Source organism: Rhineura floridana, chromosome 5, assembly GCF_030035675.1.
Source record: "Rhineura floridana isolate rRhiFlo1 chromosome 5, rRhiFlo1.hap2, whole genome shotgun sequence".
In the NCBI taxonomy this organism is placed as follows: domain Eukaryota; kingdom Metazoa; phylum Chordata; class Lepidosauria; order Squamata; family Rhineuridae; genus Rhineura; species Rhineura floridana.
The window spans coordinates 102,784,014-102,801,548 of record NC_084484.1 but is presented as its reverse complement, the minus strand read 5'-3'; the positions used below and the strand labels follow the sequence as shown (position 1 = coordinate 102,801,548).

At 41.6% G+C, this 17,535-nt stretch overlaps 1 protein-coding gene and 1 long non-coding RNA gene across 14 annotated transcripts in view; one reads left to right on the top strand and one right to left on the bottom strand.

Annotated features, from left to right (window-relative positions):
• The window catches only part of SYNJ1 (synaptojanin 1), a 113,508-nt gene that overhangs the window by 44,350 nt on the left and 51,623 nt on the right, over positions 1-17,535 (bottom strand). For all 13 annotated transcript variants that reach the window (XM_061627798.1, XM_061627810.1, XM_061627797.1 and 10 more), the window contains 6 exons: positions 15,752-15,892; positions 12,471-12,663; positions 6,248-6,406; positions 3,107-3,263; positions 2,390-2,507; positions 2,070-2,285 (listed from right to left, as the gene is read on the bottom strand). In XM_061627798.1, coding sequence (XP_061483782.1) covers positions 2,070-2,285; positions 2,390-2,507; positions 3,107-3,263; positions 6,248-6,406; positions 12,471-12,663; positions 15,752-15,892 — 984 coding nt within the window. The remainder of the gene's footprint in view (positions 1-2,069; positions 2,286-2,389; positions 2,508-3,106; positions 3,264-6,247; positions 6,407-12,470; positions 12,664-15,751; positions 15,893-17,535) is intronic.
• Positions 1-17,535, top strand: part of LOC133385222 (uncharacterized) — a 70,289-nt gene that overhangs the window by 49,406 nt on the left and 3,348 nt on the right. The window contains exons 2-4 of the long non-coding RNA XR_009762819.1: positions 12,907-12,958; positions 14,025-14,151; positions 15,478-15,638. This is a non-coding gene — a long non-coding RNA (uncharacterized LOC133385222). The remainder of the gene's footprint in view (positions 1-12,906; positions 12,959-14,024; positions 14,152-15,477; positions 15,639-17,535) is intronic.

Genomic DNA, 17,535 nt, shown 5'->3' with positions numbered 1-17,535 from the left:
GCAAGCAGGACCCGAGTGCAAGAACACTCTCCCCTCCTGAGGCTTCCGGCAACTGGTTTTCAGAAGCATGCTGCCTCTGACTAGGGTGGCACAGCACAGCCATCACGGCTAGTAGTTTTTTGTCTTACTTTTTTAAAAAGCAAACAATACCAAATTTAAAATATGTCAAGATAGAATAACATAGTACTATCCTTAAATAACATAAAGACACATCCTACCCCACCCAGCTAAAAGATGAACACCAATTAAAGTGAAATGCCTGGGTGAATACAAACGTTTACACCTAGTGCCTAAAGACTGATACAGATGGCGCTATGTGCATCTCTCTGGTGAGAGCATTCCACAGTCAAGAAGCCATCACTGAAAAGGCCCAATCTCATGTTGCCACCCTTTCTCGCCTCTTCGGGGGGGGGGCACATGAAGAAGGACCTCAGATGACATATGCAGGGTCTGGATAGGTTCATGTGGGGAGAGGCAGTCCTTATAGTATTTAGATCCAGGGCTGTATAGATCTTTATAGATCTTTAAATCAGCACTTTGAATTGTGCCTGGAAAACTAATTGGCAGCCAATGCAGTCAGGCTAGATCAAACCTCCTACTTCTAGTCAACAACAATGGCTGCTCTGCCCAACTCACTCCTGAAAGCTCTGGTGGCTGTTTGTACCCCTACCTTCTTCAACTCTGGTTGGTTGCAGTGGCTCTGAAAACAGCTTTGATTTCCATTTTTTGATTTACCCTGATATTGCAAACCCTGCTCCCTTTTCTTCTGATGTACTGCTGACAGATCATAAATGGATAGGTGTGTCTCAATTTCTCTGTCTTCATCCTCTCTCATCTGCTTCCCAGCTTCCAATGTTCTCTGTCCCCTGCCCCCAAATGCTGAAGCATCACTGGGCAGCTGCATTTGGCTCACTGATTACCTCATGCTCTCACCAACCAGGATTGCCTTCAATTATTTGCCTTGCAATTTGCTTTTCATTTTACCGTACATTAAGATGCCCTTTTCTGGAAAAGCTTTGGTCTTGTCCATTCCTCCCTGCTGGGCACCCAAGACCAGGAGTAGTCAGCACAGTGCCCCCAGATGTTGATGGGCTACAGTTCCCATTTTCCCTGATCTTTGGCCATGCTGGTTGGAGCTGTTGAAGTCCAACAACATCAGGAGGGGACCACATTGGCCACCCCAAACCAAAATTCCTAACATTACTTACACTGTGCTCCTGTTATTTGTAACATGTGTCAGTTTCTGAGCCACCTCTACTCAACTGACAGCAGCCTGGGAAAACAGAGCAAGAGCTAAAGATAGAAGAGTTCCCCTAGCACTAGAGCTATTCATGTTAATCTTCCCTGTCCCACAGGAGTTTACTTCTTGAACACAGAAAATTAGTTTTCAAACATGTATTGAGACAGGTGTCCCAAACAAGCTTGGTGCCATTCTATTAATTATACCACATATTGCTTTAACAGCACTTTTGAAGTATTCTTCAGATACAATGGGTGAAGTGCCACACTTAAACTGGCAATCATTTGCACTGTAGGTCCTCTGATATTTTCTAGAGCAGACAAAGGGAGTGTGAATGACAGGTATGTGCACTGAAATACCCAGTCACATATACAGGGTGTTTAAGGCCATGTGCTTGCCATTCATATTTTTTGTGTCTGCTGTAGGAAATGTCAGTGTACCCACAGGACACTGAATTGTCTAGTAAAGAGAGGAGCTACTCTGGAAAATGGAATAGGCCTGTTTTGCCAGTATTGTTTTCCTCATAAGAATGCAGTCAATTCTTTGATTTAACAACAGCAAGATTAACTTTTGTTTAAAAAAATTACTCTAAATGCATTTTATACAACAGTTTAGGTCTCCCTTGAATTTCAGTGCAAATTTCTTAGATCGTGGGCAGAACATGTTTAAATCCCATATCCATAAAGCTACCATTCTCAGCTACCTAATGGATAATGAGAGTTTTAAGTTACAATATGATGCAAGTAGAAAAAATATGAGCGGGAAAAAAACATTCAGAAAACTGACAGTGTGGGAAAAGTCAGTGTCACTGAAATGAAGCTGTTCTAACCTTATGAGTATAACTTCACCATAAGTTGCAAACTTTTGAAGAAGTTCCTCAATCAAACTGTCATCAAAATAGTTCTCTTCTGATGAAGACCCTTTGATAGAGACCATTATAGTACCATCAGGTGGCCCCTGCACTGCAATTACTTCCTTGTAAATTTTGTGTCGTTCTTCCGCATCAACTTCAAAGATATCTATATCAACCAATGCAACAACAGGCCTGCAAAAACATCAGTAAACATTGCAAATCAATCAACAGCTGAGGAACACCAAGAAATAATTTTGTAAAATATTAGAAGGTATTATAAAAGGCCAACTCCAAACCTATGATCAGATGTCTTCAGCTCTGCCCTTCCATAATATAACAAAGTTCCAGGATTCCATGTGTAAATAAGTTTACTTTCATCATGAAAACTGGAATTCAGAAGATCCATGTCTTCGGCTAAAAATTCATATAAAAAATTATATAAATATGCTATAAATTGTCAGACTGTAAACATACATGCAACAGGAAAAAGAAGCCTGCTTGCAAGAGATGCTAACTTCATTTTGTACTCAAGAATGTATATCTGAGTACAAAATAAATAGGCACCTCTTCAAATGAGAACACCTATAGAATTCGGCACGTTTCTCTTAGATAATGTTTACTGGTGGCTGGGAGAATACTGGGCCTTTGCTTAAGGAAAGACCTCCACACAATTCTACACATATGCTACAGCAAGTGTGAAGGGTGAATATTTTTTTGTACTTCAGACTTGCCATTTATACAGCACATTTCAAGTGTACGAAGTACGTCATACACCTTTCATTAATTTGGACATGTGTATCCATGTACAAAAAAGGTGAATTGGCAATGAATTCTACAGAACATTAATCTTTTGTGCGTGTCTGGCTACTACAGTGCATATCCTAATAAAACAAATGAACATTTTATTATTTCAGTATTAAATAAAAACATGAATATTTAAAAGTTATACTATGACTCTATCAGAAGCAGTTATATCACTTTGAACTGATGAATACTCAATTTTATTATCTGACCTGATCGGTCAAAAGGCCATTTTCTTCTCCTCCACAGAACGCGATCTGTCCAGGCTGGTGTACGACATTTTTCACTGGTATCATAGTCATCCGAAAATAAGTCATATTTGTATGTAGGGGCAAAGGCTATTTTCCCCTCTAAAAAGCCTCTAAATATCTGTAGGGAGAAAGCTAGAGCATCAGGAAACCTGCAGTGTTGGAACCCTCTATTCAAGGGGGGAAAGGCACCTTGCATACAAAGCTACTATTGAAAGGGGAAAGAAGCCACTTGAAAACTACCGCAAATGAAGTCAAACTATATTGGTAATTGATTAACAAACTATTAATTGTTTAAATTGTTCAAACAAAGTAACTTATATTCTTAAATTTATCAGTTAGTGTATATTTGGTTTTAGAATTCTTGACAAAATAACAATTTAGAACAACTAAAATTTGTTTCTGACATGAGCATTACAAATTCAGTTACATTTTATTAATCCTTTAATGAAAAGGATAGTGATGATTACATGTTTACTCTTTTATTAAGCAAACAATCAAAAGAGAAGTGGTGCATGCTGTATAAATTGTAAACAAATCTGATCAAATGATGCAGAGATCTAATTATTGCAAACCAGTAAACATGTTTTTAAAAGGGTGAAGTTTATGGTATGTTTATGAAGTTATCTTCAAAAGCAATCAAGAGTCTTGTAGCACCTTAAAGTCTTAACTTTATTATGCCATAAGTTAGAGTCTACTTCATCAGGTGAAAGAACATAAAAGCTTATTTCTAAATAAATAAATGTTTAAGGTGCTGCAAGACTGATGTTTTTCTGCAACAGATTAACACAACCACCCCATGGAAGTTGTCCTCAACCATCTGACCACGGTGGTCCATGCACTGATAACCTTAAGACTCAATTACTGTAACGTGCTTTATGTTGGGCTGCCCTTGTATCTGATCTGGAAGCTGCAACTAGTGCAGAATGCAGCAGCCAGACTGCTAACAGGAGTAGGTTACTGACAACATGTTAGCCTGCTGCTAAAAGAGCTGTACTGGTTACCAATTTGCTACTGGGCCAGGTTCAAGGTACTTGTGTTAATTCACAAAGCCCTTAATAACTTGGGCCCATAGTACCTTAAGGACTACCTGACCCACTATGTTGCATCTTGATCACCAAGATCTTCTCATGGGGCACTTTTGGTGGTTCCCCATGCTTCTGAGGTTCGGTTGGCCTCCCCAGGGATCGAGCCTTTAGTGTGGCAAGCCCTGCCTTGTGGAACTCCCTGTCAATAGAGGCTCAGCAGAAACCATGCCTCCTTTTTCAGGCATCTTTTAAAAACTGAACTTTTTAGATAGGCCTTTTAACATGATTTCCCCACCTCAGCCAATTCAGTATTATTGAAACTTTTATTATTTAATGGTTTTTATTGTTTTAAAATTTTAATGCCTTTATATGTTGTAAGCTGCCTTGATCTACTCTATGAAAAGTGTGGACTATGAATACTTTAAGAAATAAAATAAATAAATCTCATTCTATTGTCATGTTCTACAACACAACACAACATAGTATCAAAACTACCAAATTTTATTTTTATTATCTTATATACCAGTATTTCTTTTCCCAGTTCTGAAATGTCAGGATAGAGAAATATCATCAAATATCAACCCTATAATTAACATAATACTTTATTCAAAGCCACTTTTTCAGTCCAAAATTCAGGTCAGTGATGGATTAAAAATTATTTATATAAGGTGATATCCAGCTAACCCATACTCAGAACAGACCATCAATGGACTTCATTAAACTTGTCTATTAATTTCACTATTTGCAAGATATAGCCAACTAGCCTAGCAAAATTTTATTTATTTTCTTGTATTTATATCCTTCCTTTCTTCCACTATGGAAATCATAGAATACATGTGGTTACCAGGCAGTTACCATCCAGGCATTGACCAGACCTAGACTTGTTTCCTTTCAGCAAGGAGGTGGCCTAATATGCCTTCAGATCATATAATAATATACACAATGATTATGTCCCAGCTTCCGCCTGCATTAACCCCCATCAACCACCACTTGAACTAAGAAGGGCTTACAGCTCCAGCTCCATTTGAGTTTAAGGAAAGAATCCTAGACCTGTAAAGCTGCTGAACGCATCTGTTTAATTACTAAAATGGCATGCTCAAAATATCTTTCAGACTATGTCAGAGCAGTCATTAAGTCTTTACAGGTTAAAAGGAGCTCCTTGAATTGCATGGAACACAATAGGAATCTTATGTACAAACATTAGCTGATGCATAGCTTGTAAGGAACATATTAGAAAAGTTCACAGCAATTTGCATAACATAGTTCCAACAACCCATTCTTGGCAAAGGGTGTAGTGCTAATTTAGGCATCACCTAGAGCTTCAAATCAGTCGGTCAGAAGGAGACCCATACCAAACACGTTACAGCAGACCAGTATTGAGGTTTAAAAAGTGATAATTCTGCCAGATCCCCTACAAATAGTCTCAGTCTTTTTGGTGAAAGGACATTTTTGTCCACTTCTACAGCACAGACTCCCAATACTGTGATTGATCTAGAAGCAACACAGTGTTGCAAAATCTATGTGACAAGGAAGACTGCAAACTATCAACAAAAGCCATCTTCTCTAGGACATACAGGTCTAGTTCTGATCAAACTGGTATACTATTGTCTGGGCTGTTCTTACTTGGGATTCGCATGACAATGTTTCTCCTCCTCCCCCCGAAAAAATCCCTTCAGAGAACTAGCAGGTCAGAGAGAAGAATTCTGGCCCAGCCCTTTCAGTAATCTGTTTTCTATGCACAGATAATTTTTAGTGGTTGGAGGCTTATGAATGAAACTAGACACGATAGAGCAGTCAGATGTATCTGCCACTTCACGTATAAAGCAGAGTGGTGGTAGCGATGGGTGCATACGTGAACACATTTTCAATAGAAAGTGGAAGCTCAAACCTGGCTCCAGCCAGAAATACTAGCAAAAGAAAGATTGTTGTGTTCTATACCACGTTATTTCTGAACATACAAAATTGCAGACGATTAACCAGCATGGACTAATGGAAAAGCTAACATGTACAACTCTCAATCATAAGAAGGCAGCAAAAAAAGAATCAACACATCTGTTAAGGAAACCTGAGTTGTTACCTGGCCAATATTTTTCTGATTAATAAGTTGATCTCCTGCAATAAGAGCATCCCAATTCTGCTGCCGAATTAGTTCCTTTACTTCCTCATTAGGAAGATCTATACGGTAATTAAAATCGCCACACCAGAACACATAGTCATGGGAAAAAAGCATTCGTCCCTGAAAAATGAAAAAAATAATGCAATTAAATACAAGTATTAACCCAAGTGCTATATCTAGTTTAAGTGATAAAAGAATATGTAAGATCTGTATTTACAACTTTGGAAAAATGTATGAAATCCGTATTTTGTCAATCTCTACCTGAAGGGCCAGAATTGCTATTGATAATTGCATTATAATTTCGCCTAAGAGCTCAGCTCAGTGTTATGTAATCCCTTCATTTTTCCTCATTACAATCCTCTGAGACATGTAGGCTGAAAGTGGTTGACATGTGTGCTGTTGTTAGACAGTGGCTTGGTGAAAGGGAGCATTAATAAGAATGGTAATTCTTTAACCTCTAGTAGAGATGTGATCACTCTCACAGACTGCCTTATCAGGTTGCAAGGATAAGTACAATCATGGGTTGGAAACAAATTGTACACTAAAATATGGTAGAAATAAATCAAATAGATGTAAAGAAATTACACAATCCTACTTTGATTCTAGAAATAATGTTAGCTGAATCATAAAGCTATTGCTATACATACAATGTACTAAATTAATAGTATGAAAGTGATGAATCTTAACTATTGATTTCACAATTAAGATATAATTTGGGATAGTAATTCAATACAGCTATGGAAAAAAATGGACCATTGGTCTCACCTGAAGGGTGATTTTCATAGGAGGAATGCCATCAAGTGGGTAACATAGCTCCACCTATCGTCCGAAGGCAAGAATGTTTTTTGAAGTCAAGACTAGGGGCGTCAGGCCCCTCCCACTCTCCAGTTCATTCTTGCCTTCGTCCATGCAAGTTAGATAAAGCTAGCGTCTAGATAAGTTCTTTGTCTATTTGTGTGACAGGGGGTGGAGGTTTTTTGTGTGTGTTTCCCACGTTATTCCCTTTCCCCTGTCTTTTATCTTGGAGTCTGTGGGACTGACTGCATTTGTTTGTCTTTGTTTTAAGGGGAATCCAAAGCGAGTCCAAAGAGAGAAATCTAAAAATGCAGGAGAAAAAGCCAACGGGCCTACCAGCAAAGACATGACACAATAGCAATAATCATAATATGACTCTAACACAGCTATATAACAGAAATATCAGTCTTGACTTCATTAGAAAGTCTAAATATAATAGCGTAACATGAATATATAAAAACTCCAGAAAAATATCTAAATATCCTCCAACTGGGAGGGTTGTGATGGCATTCCTCCTATGAAAATCACCCTTCAGGTGAGACCAATGGTCTATTTTCCATAGGAGGAATGCCATGAAGCAGGATGTACCAAAGCAGCCCATAACAGGGAGGGACCACCCACATCCTAATCATCCTTAAGAACCTGTTGCAAAAACTTGCCTGCCAAAAGAGGCATCGGCAGAGGCATACCGATCTATTTTGTAATGCCTTATAAAAGAATGTGAGATAGACCCACAGCAGCTCTACAAATATCAGCAACTGGAGTGTTGGTAGCAAAAGCAGCCGTAGTGGCCGCTGACCTAGTGGAATGTACTGGAATTGTTTTTATTGTTTTATTGTTATATTGTATTTTATGATGTATTTTATTATGATGTAATGTATTGTTGTTAAATTGTACGTCGCCTAGAGTGGCCATTGGCCAGATAGGCGACCCACAAATTAAATTATTATTATTATTATTATTATGAGCTGTTATGCTAGCTGGAATTGGAAGCTTAAGAGACTCATAAGCTAAGGCAATACATGTCCGCAACCAGCGGGATAAGGTGAAATTAGCTATTTTATGCCCCATAGAACGTGGATTAAAGGATACAAATAAAGACTCGGATCGTCGTATATCCTGGGTCTTAGACAGGTAGGTCTTGAGAGCCCTCTGAACATCCAATGAATGCCAAGACTTCTCTAGCAGATGGGTGGTTGCAATGGAAAACTGAATCGACCTTGGGACGGAAGGATCATTCTTCAGCAGGACCTTCGACAAATTCCATGAGCTTCCTTTAGCTCGATAGAAGCCAGGAAGTCTCCTTCTTGTAGGCTTTCTGTAATGGAGTGGAGGGATTCCATTTTGAACCTGCGATACTTTACAAAACGGTTAATGAACTTGAGGTCCAATACCGCCCTCCAAGACAGATCTCGTTTGGGCACAGCAAATAGGAGGGAGTACACCCCTTCCGACCTCTCTGTTGTAGGGACTGGCTCTATCGCCGCTATGTCCAAGAGGTGATGTATGGCAGTCTGCATGATGCAGTGCCTGGCTGGTGCCCTGGGACAGGGGGAGGGATGAAAACTTGTCTGGAGGTGTTGCCCAAAACTCAATTGCATAGCCATAACAAAAAAGCTCTCTCATCCAGGCAACCTGAGTCAGACGCAGCCAAAAATCTCCAAACAGGAGCAGTCCACCCCCAACCGGTATCATGTCCGCACTGTTTGTGCTGGCGAGACCCTCCCCTATATGAGGACGTGGAGGTACCTCTGCGCCCTTGGTACTGACCTCTGCCCGGGAAACGTCTGTTCCAGGTTCCCCTGAAGGGGCGGGAGTCGTAATTTCGGAATTTGCGGACTCATCCTCCGGGCCGCGATCCTCGAAGGGGCTGGGTCGTGTGGTATGGGGTGAAACGTCGGAAAGGTCTGCGATCGACGTTCCTGACAGTGGCCAAGACAGGCTTTCGAGCATCCCTGGGGTCAACAAGCACAGCCTTTAGGGCTTCCTTGCCGAACAGTAAGGAGTCGGAATAAGGTGCCCTTGATAAATTAACTCTGGCTGTAGAGTCCGCTTGTCAGTGACGAAGCCAGAGGATCCGTCGAGCGACTACCTGAGCTGTCATAGCTCGTGCACCCAGCTGATTTGCATCCAGGGTGGCATCGGCCACAAATGCAGCTGTCTTGTGCAGTGTAATCAGTGATCTCCTTAGAGCTACAGGATCTGGATTGGGATCATCTAAGAGGTCATCCAACCACTTCATCGCTGCCCTGGAAAAGAAGGAACCTGATGCAGAAGCTCTCATGGCGAAGGCGGTGGCTTCATGGTTTTTGCGTAAGGCAAAGTCCAGCCTCCGCTCAGTGGCGTCCCTTAAGTGGGACTCTCCTTCCCTCGGCAAGGGGGATCTAGAAACCAGACTGGATATGGGCTCGTCAATGCCAGGGACGGCTATTTTGCTAGTAAATTCCGGAGCCAAGAGCGTTAAAACAGCGAGTTTGCAATGGGTGAGACCATTCTTCAAAGGTCAGCTTAGCAATAGGGTCTGGTACTGGAAAGTAGTGCTCCGCTGGTGTGGGAGATTTCAGGACTCTGGCCCCCTTAATTGTGGAAGTGGCAGCTGCAGGTTGTGCAGATTGTAAACCAAGGGTGGTTAGTACTCTGCAAGCAAGGGGCTGATAATCGGAGGTATCAAATAGACGATATGAGTTATCTTCCGCTTGCTCCGACTGGTCACTCCAGACGTCACCTTCGGCTTGCATAGGATAAGGTGGATCCTCCCCACAAGAGACGTTATCGACAAACCTGCCTCTGGCAATGTCAAAAGGGTTTGGAGAACATGATGGATCTGCCTCATTGTGAACATAGTGACCCAGATCATCGGGTAGACTGCTAACCCTCTGCTGAGGCGAGGCAGTGACTTGTGCCTGAGACTGTATTTGACAAAAGAACGACAGCATGTCTTGTAGTTGTGATAAAAGCTCATGAGACAGCTGCAGCCCCAGTGTGGAAGATGGATGTGCTGGTAATACAGGAGGAGGATGGCTGGCGGCTGGCTGGTCAGGAAACCCTGCAAAATCCTCCTTGGAGGATGCGGTCGGAGAATTAAACAGAGATGTTAATGGTTCCTGGCCAGCTGCCTCAGACACTGGTACGGAGATGTAGCGGGCCCTCTTGGTTGATCCAAGGCTGGATATATGCTTAGTTTTGGCAACCGCTTTGACGTGCTTGTGCCTGGTTGCCTTAGACTGTATATGCTTGGTTGCCTGAGCTGTCGCTGGCTGTTCCGCCATCATATATTCCAAAGGGGGTTCAGTACACGGCCACGGGTGGGGCAGAATGTACAGACCCAGACAGGCTCAGTACAAGGCCACGGATGGGGCAGAATGCACTGGCTCAGATGGCGAGGTATACGGCCACGGATGGGGCAGAATATACCGAATTAACAGGCTTGGTACACGGCCACGGATGGGGCAGAATGTACAGTTCAAACAGGTTTTGTATAGTATCAACAGCCTTAGTACACGGCCACAAGTGGGGCAGAATGTACAGTTCAAACAGGTTTTGTATAGTATCAACAGCCTTGGTACACGGCCATGGATGGGGCAGAATGTACAGTTCAAACAGGTTTTGTATAGTATCAACAGCCTTGGTACACGGCCACGGATGGGGCAGAATGTACAGTTCAAACAGGTTTTGTATAGTATCAACAGCCTTGGTACACGGCCACGATAGTGCACAGCCAGTGCAGTACCAATAGTCTTGATGAAAAAGTCACAGATTGTACTGGGTCAGATAGTTGCAGTAATCAAATAGTTGTCAGAGCCAGCAGCAGTAGCATATTTAATAAAGGAACCTGTGAAGAACTATAGGATCCTATCTGCAACACACACACAAAGGGTAGATCACGCTGTGGGAGCTGACTGAAAGCCTGGGCTCTGCTATCCACAGCCCTTGTAATAGCGACTCCCCTTTGCAGTACTTAATAGGCTTAACAGAAAGAGCGGGAAAAGAGGGACAAACAAAATGGCGCCCGTGAAAAAGGCGGGAAAATTGGCCAATCAGAAGGGCTTGTGGTGATGAAGAAACAATGGCGGTCCCCGGGGAGCACCAGCGAGCCGAAAAATTGGCCTCCAAATTAAAAATGACGCTCTGGAGCCACAGGGCTGAGAAGCGCAATCGCGGCTATAAAAGCCAGGAAAGAGAGTCTGGCCAGCAAAATCCCCTAGTAATTGGGCAGAATTAGGGACACTGGTAGTAATCCGCAGCCGAAGACTGCTAGCAACTGTCGTGGTGAGATTTAAACTGCCGCAGAACAAGCCGGGGGAGGCGGGGCAGTCCAGCCAGAAAGGGACACTGAGAGTATTAAGAGCCGCAGCCGCAGGCTCTGGGGAAAAAACCGCCGTGAAAATAGGCGGCGAGTTGAAAGAGGAGAGCGGACGGACAGAGCAGCAGCCACAAGCTCCTGGTTAAATCTGCGTCCGCTGGCGAAGGGAGGGAGAGCCGCAGCTACGGACTCCTAGAATCGCCATTTGCCTAGGGAAGGAACGCAGCCGCAAGCTCCTGGGGTGAGCTTGCGAACGCTGACTGAGGACGGGAGAACCGCAGCCGCGGTCTCCCAAAATAGCCGTTTGACTAGTCAGGGAGCTGCAGCTGCAAGCTCCCTAAACAAGGCTGCGTCCGCCGCCTTGGGAAGGGAGAACCGCCGTCGCTGTCTCCCAGAAAAAGTTCAGGGACTGAGGGAAAAATATACAAAAAAGAGGATTCCCCTTAAAACAAAGACAAACAAATGCAGTCAGTCCCACAGACTCCAAGATAAAAGACAGGGGAAAGGGAATAACGTGGGAAACACACACAAAAAACCTCCACCCCCTGTCACACAAATAGACAAAGAACTTATCTAGACGCTAGCTTTATCTAACTTGCATGGACGAAGGCAAGAATGAACTGGAGAGTGGGAGGGGCCTGACGCCCCTAGTCTTGACTTCAAAAAACATTCTTGCCTTCGGACGATAGGTGGAGCTATGTTACCCACTTGATGGCATTCCTCCTATGGAAAATATAGAGAGATATTGTCTTGTGAGTAAGTATATTCCCGAGAGTAAAAATTTAGAACGAGTCTGTCTCCTAGGATCAAATGTTGATCATGGCAAGAACAAACAATTTTTGGTGCTGAAATATTAGGAAAGGAATGGATTTCAGTCAAATTATTTCTCAGATTGTTAAGGGTTTATAAATTTGTTATATTTTCTTATGCAAGGTAGAATAGCTCCTTTGTTGAACCTTCATATACTATGCTGATTTTGTTTGCTATACAATATTTTTATTTCAGACACCTTGAAAATGGATTCATTAGACATTCTTTAAATTATTTTTAGGTATTTCCCAATTAAGAAATCAAATTATTCCTTACCATTGGGAAGCTCAGTTTTCGACATATTTCCATGAAATCTTCATTTCTCTCTTTGACTTGCGACTGTCCTGCAGCAAAGTGGCTGCATACAAAGCAAAGGCTGGAGGTATGAAATAACATTCGAATTGCTACTGCACCCTTGTTACCAGTAGCTCCTCCCATGCCAGTCTTTACAGTATCAACGGCAACATCCCTAGAATGGTAGGTAAAGCAAATTCAAATAAGTTTTTAAATCTTGGCAAGAGGTTCTACCAGCTTGGATTATATTAAAGTCTATATTTTGAAATGACTAATTCAAGACTAAATTTTACAACTATGCCTACACATACAAATGTTGGTTACTTGTGGCACACACTGACAGCCAGAAGTAAGAATTATTTCTCATTTTAGAAATGTTCTTCTGCCTGATCACCTATACCTAATTCTTATTTTTCAGACAGACTATCAGGAGGTTGGTGAACAACTGGCATGGAAACCCACACACCTGAGTATGATTCAAAAGTTATGTAATGCTTGATCAAAGGATGTTAGCACTGAAGTTTTATGTCATTCAATCTGGCAATCTGGCAAGTGCTTATGCAACTGCAAATATCGCAAACTCCTACATCAGTTTTAGACCCACATGCTTGGGTTGATTCCTGCCACAACACAATGAGAAAAGGAGTCCAAGATGGGTGGGAGTTTCTAAAAAAAGAAATTCTAAAAGCGCAATGGCAAGCAATTCCAACAAGGAAAAAAGGGGGAAAACAGCAGAAGAAGCTAATGTGGCTTCACAAAAAGCTTAGAGATGACCTGAAAACAAAAAAGGACACATACAGGAAGTATGGCTTTATAGACCCCTTCCAACTCTACTATTCTATGATTCTATGAACCTGAATAGCAAAGGCCTTTTTAAAATATATATATATTATCAATAGTTTTTATCTATAGTTGTTAAGGGGAATGTCAGGCAATAAATGCACATTCCCCAAGGCCTGCTAGGGATTATGTATGTTGACTGGGAAATACGCATAATTCCTTCTTCATGGAAGAATTATGTGCACATTCTCCATGAAGCCTAGTGAATGTGCACAATGGATGGTTATGATGCACATTAACTGCTCAACTTACATTTCTCTTTACATAGCTATTATCAAATTATTACAATAAAACAGGCCAGTCTCTCTCCTATCACTAGCAAAAAGCTTCTGTCATTTGAATAGTAAATATTAAAGAAGATGAACAAATCTATTTTCAAAGACGCATTTGCTTTTATTTATTTATTTATCTAACTTGTATACTACTTTATATTTCAAAAAATCTCAAAGTGGTTTACATTTCAACAACGTTTAAATACAGTTGCTAATAAGAAAAAAATAATTGACATTTTAAGTAATATAATTGAGCAATAACTCTCTAAACAATGTACATAAAATGAAAACAAAGTGAATCATATACAAAACAAAAAAGGAATATAACAATTATAAAATACATCTAAAAATTCACATGAATATTACAATAAATGCATGTATGCAATATCTTAAGCCTGTTTTAATTGGAATTAACTATTGAAAGGAAACCACTACTAAAAATGGACCCATACAGTAGACACCAGCATCAGAGAACAAAGAAAAAAGATGAGTCTCTGACCTTCACAGAGGATTCGGGGATGATGCAACTGGCTGATTACACTCACCAAAAGGTAACTCAAATCTTGTATCCAACAAAATCTTATGATGGGTTGGGTTTTTGGTGCCACAGACCTCGTGGCCCTTCATCAAGACCTCTGCTTCCAGTGTAGCCCACTCCCCAGGGCCTTTCTCATCTGACTGCCTGATAGCCTTCAGCTCAATCCACGCTGTCCCAACCATGGTGTCCCAGATCAGCCCTTTGTTCCAGGCTTCCACCATTGGTCCATCTAGCCCAGTATTTTCTACAGCGATTGGCAGCAGCTCTTCAGGGTTTTAGGCAGGGGCCATTCTCAGCCCTAACTGGAGATGCTGAAAGAACCTGGGACCTTCTGTATGCAAATCAGATGCTCTGCCACTAAACAGCCTTCCCCAACCTGATGTCTTTAGTTGTTTTGGACTACAACTCCCATTAACCCCAGCCTACACAGTGCTGGCTGAGACTGATGGAAGTTCTAGTCCAAACAATCTGGAAGCACTAGGCTTGAGACACCTGTGCTACAATATGGCATGTATTGAATCAACCATTGCACTAGGATAGAACACTGATTGTAACCAACCTTGGTGGACAAAGTACTTCAGTACACAGCTTTTTTAAAAAATATATTATAAAAAATAAAAGCCATCAGTAAAAGCAGCTACATATAAAACCCAACAGCAGATTAAAAAAATTACAAGAAGTTAAAAGCAACAGCAACAGCAAGATTACCTCAACAAACCAAACGCCTGTCTAAACAGGAATGTTTTCATGCACCATCAAAAACAAGTAGAGCGCGAGTCAAATTCCAAAGCCTTGACACAGCCACTGAGAAGGCCATAAAACCTCCCTACTAATAATAAACTTCAGGTCAAATATTCCCCAGCATGAATTTTTAGTAAATGATTGAGAGTTCAAGGTGAAGTAGAGGCTAAAATATTTCCTAAAGTTCCCATGCCTATTTACCTTGTTATGTACCTGTTCACAGGAGCTCCTCTAGCATCATTTCCATAGCAGTTAATTACAATCTCTAGTTCCTGGGATTGTAATCCCAGTCAATTTGGAGAGGGGAAATACGGCTAATGTGGTACTAGCCAATCTGATATGGCTACATGGTTGTTCTCAGGAACCATTACCTGCATTTCGAATGAGTGAAGGGAATGAACTGTGCTGCAAACACTTTGACCCTGTTCAAAGTTTCACACACACCCCCAAAAAAAGCTAAAGTGGGATGCATTTCACAGCTGGTGAAAATGTCTGCAAGCACAACCTCCCATTTAAGCTCAGCATTAAAGAAAAAACATCAAGGAGAAGGCTAGACTAGAAAGATTAAACCTTTTTGTTTTTGATTAACTATTTTCAGATACATATCACAAACACTTTACCACTTGTATAAGCCAACCATCAAAATGTGAAAATGTGAAAAAGGTGGCAATGGGGAAGAAATGTTCCTTCAACCAGCTCTTATTATCGAAAATACTGACTCCTGAAGTCATCTCCAAGCCATTAGGCTGCCCTGACTCGGTATGTTCAATAACACAATAACTTTAAAATGCTATTGAAATACTACAGTTATCAACATCACTTATTTCACTTTAAACAACCTGAAATTTGTTTTAGCGTATCTATTCACTGACCTGATAAATGGTGCATGCTGTGGTCTGATGAATACAAAAAGGCAGACACCGACCAACTGTTCTGAAGCCAGCAGAACATATTTGTAATCTCTTGAGATGGTCTTCTGCAATTCAGCAGCCCATAACTTTTGATTCGTTGTACTGCCAAAGTGTGTGGGGGAAAAACATAGTTTTTACAGCATGCAAGCGCTCACAAACTTTGGCAAAGCAACAAAAAGATAATGAAAAACAAAGAGAAACTAAATAGAAAGGACAAATTGCATCATTTTACTCAAAACTGGAAAGATCTGGAGACCAAAGAAAAACGCAGAATGGAATATTGGGAACGAATCGTGAATGCTGGTTTTGAATTGAGTACCCAGGAGGTGCCCAAGTGGGTTGTTGTTCCTTCTACTGCCCAGAAGCGGAGAGATCAGCATTTTTAAAAGGTGCAACCTAATCATGATGCACTTAAGCATTAAGGAGAAATAAAGCAAAAGAAATAAAAGGACCCAATGGAAATACAGAGTGCCCAGGAGCACTGGACTGGTAACATCACAAAACTTCCTCTGGGGCATTGAAGAATCTAACTAAACATGAGGTGTGATGTAAGTGTGATCAGTGGCAGGCACCTACATGGATGGGCCTTGGACATCTCCCAGATACTGTGAATGTTGATTCTGAGTTGAATAAGTTCCCGACTTTCCATTCTAAGTTGGGTGAGGGAGGTATCCAACTAGGTAGCTGAGTGTTTAGGTGGCTGCATGTGGAGGGAAGAGAACGTGTTGAACACTTGTCTTCCAAAAGCAGCCTCTGTGGAGGCATGTAAATTGAGTCTAGTGATGAGTAAAGGTACTGGCTGATGCCCAGGTGGCTGCCTGGCAGATTTCAGGTAAGGGTGCATCGGTAGAAGCAGCTGCCAAAGTGGCAGCTGATCAAGTGTAGTGTGCTGTCAGGTAGTGGGGAGCCAGGAAGCATAAAGTCTCATAGACAAATGAGATGCAGCTTTCAGCCACCAGGCTAGACAGCAGATATCACCTTTCTATCTAAGTGTAGTGGGTCAGACACACACACAAATTCATTAAGAAATATCTGTGAATGACATTCAAGCGCAAACCAATCAAAAAGACATTCATACACAGAAGATCCAAACAGTAGAGAAATAATTGTGAATTTAAAGAAGGATATAAGCCAGCCAGACTCTAGAGCAAAAAACAGTACTGCTCAAGCAAGGCAGGAAAACAAACTAACACTCCATGGGAGGGGCTGAGGTGAGAGTCCTTTGGAGTGTTAACTCTTTCCTGCTTCAAGCAACAGGAGAGAAAGATGATATCCCACTTAGAGGTGTCCTGGTGCCCACTGGAGAAAAGGCCTTTTCTGATGAGTGTACTGGTTGGGGACAAAAAGATGGCAGCATCAGTACTTGAGAATGAGGGGAAAAGGAGTTGACCTTTGGAATAAAGGTGTGATCCAGATGAAGTACAACCGCCTGTGTGAAAAACATGACTAGAGAGCTGAGCTCCAAAATTCAGCAGGTTACAGGATCAGGAACACCACCTTCAAGGAGAGAAGCTGAAGAGGCCCTAACCACAGAAGCTTGAATGGAGGATATTATAGAGCCCAAAGGACTTTGTGGAGGTTTCATTATAGCAGGCAATGGATGATGGGAGGGGTTAGAAATTGGCACCCTGCAGAAATCTGTGTAACAAGGCATAGGCTCCAAGAAATTGAGCAAACAAAGTAGAGGCTCAACACTTTAAGGTGTTGGCCCAAAGACCCATTCAAAGCCCTGCTCAGAGGAAGCC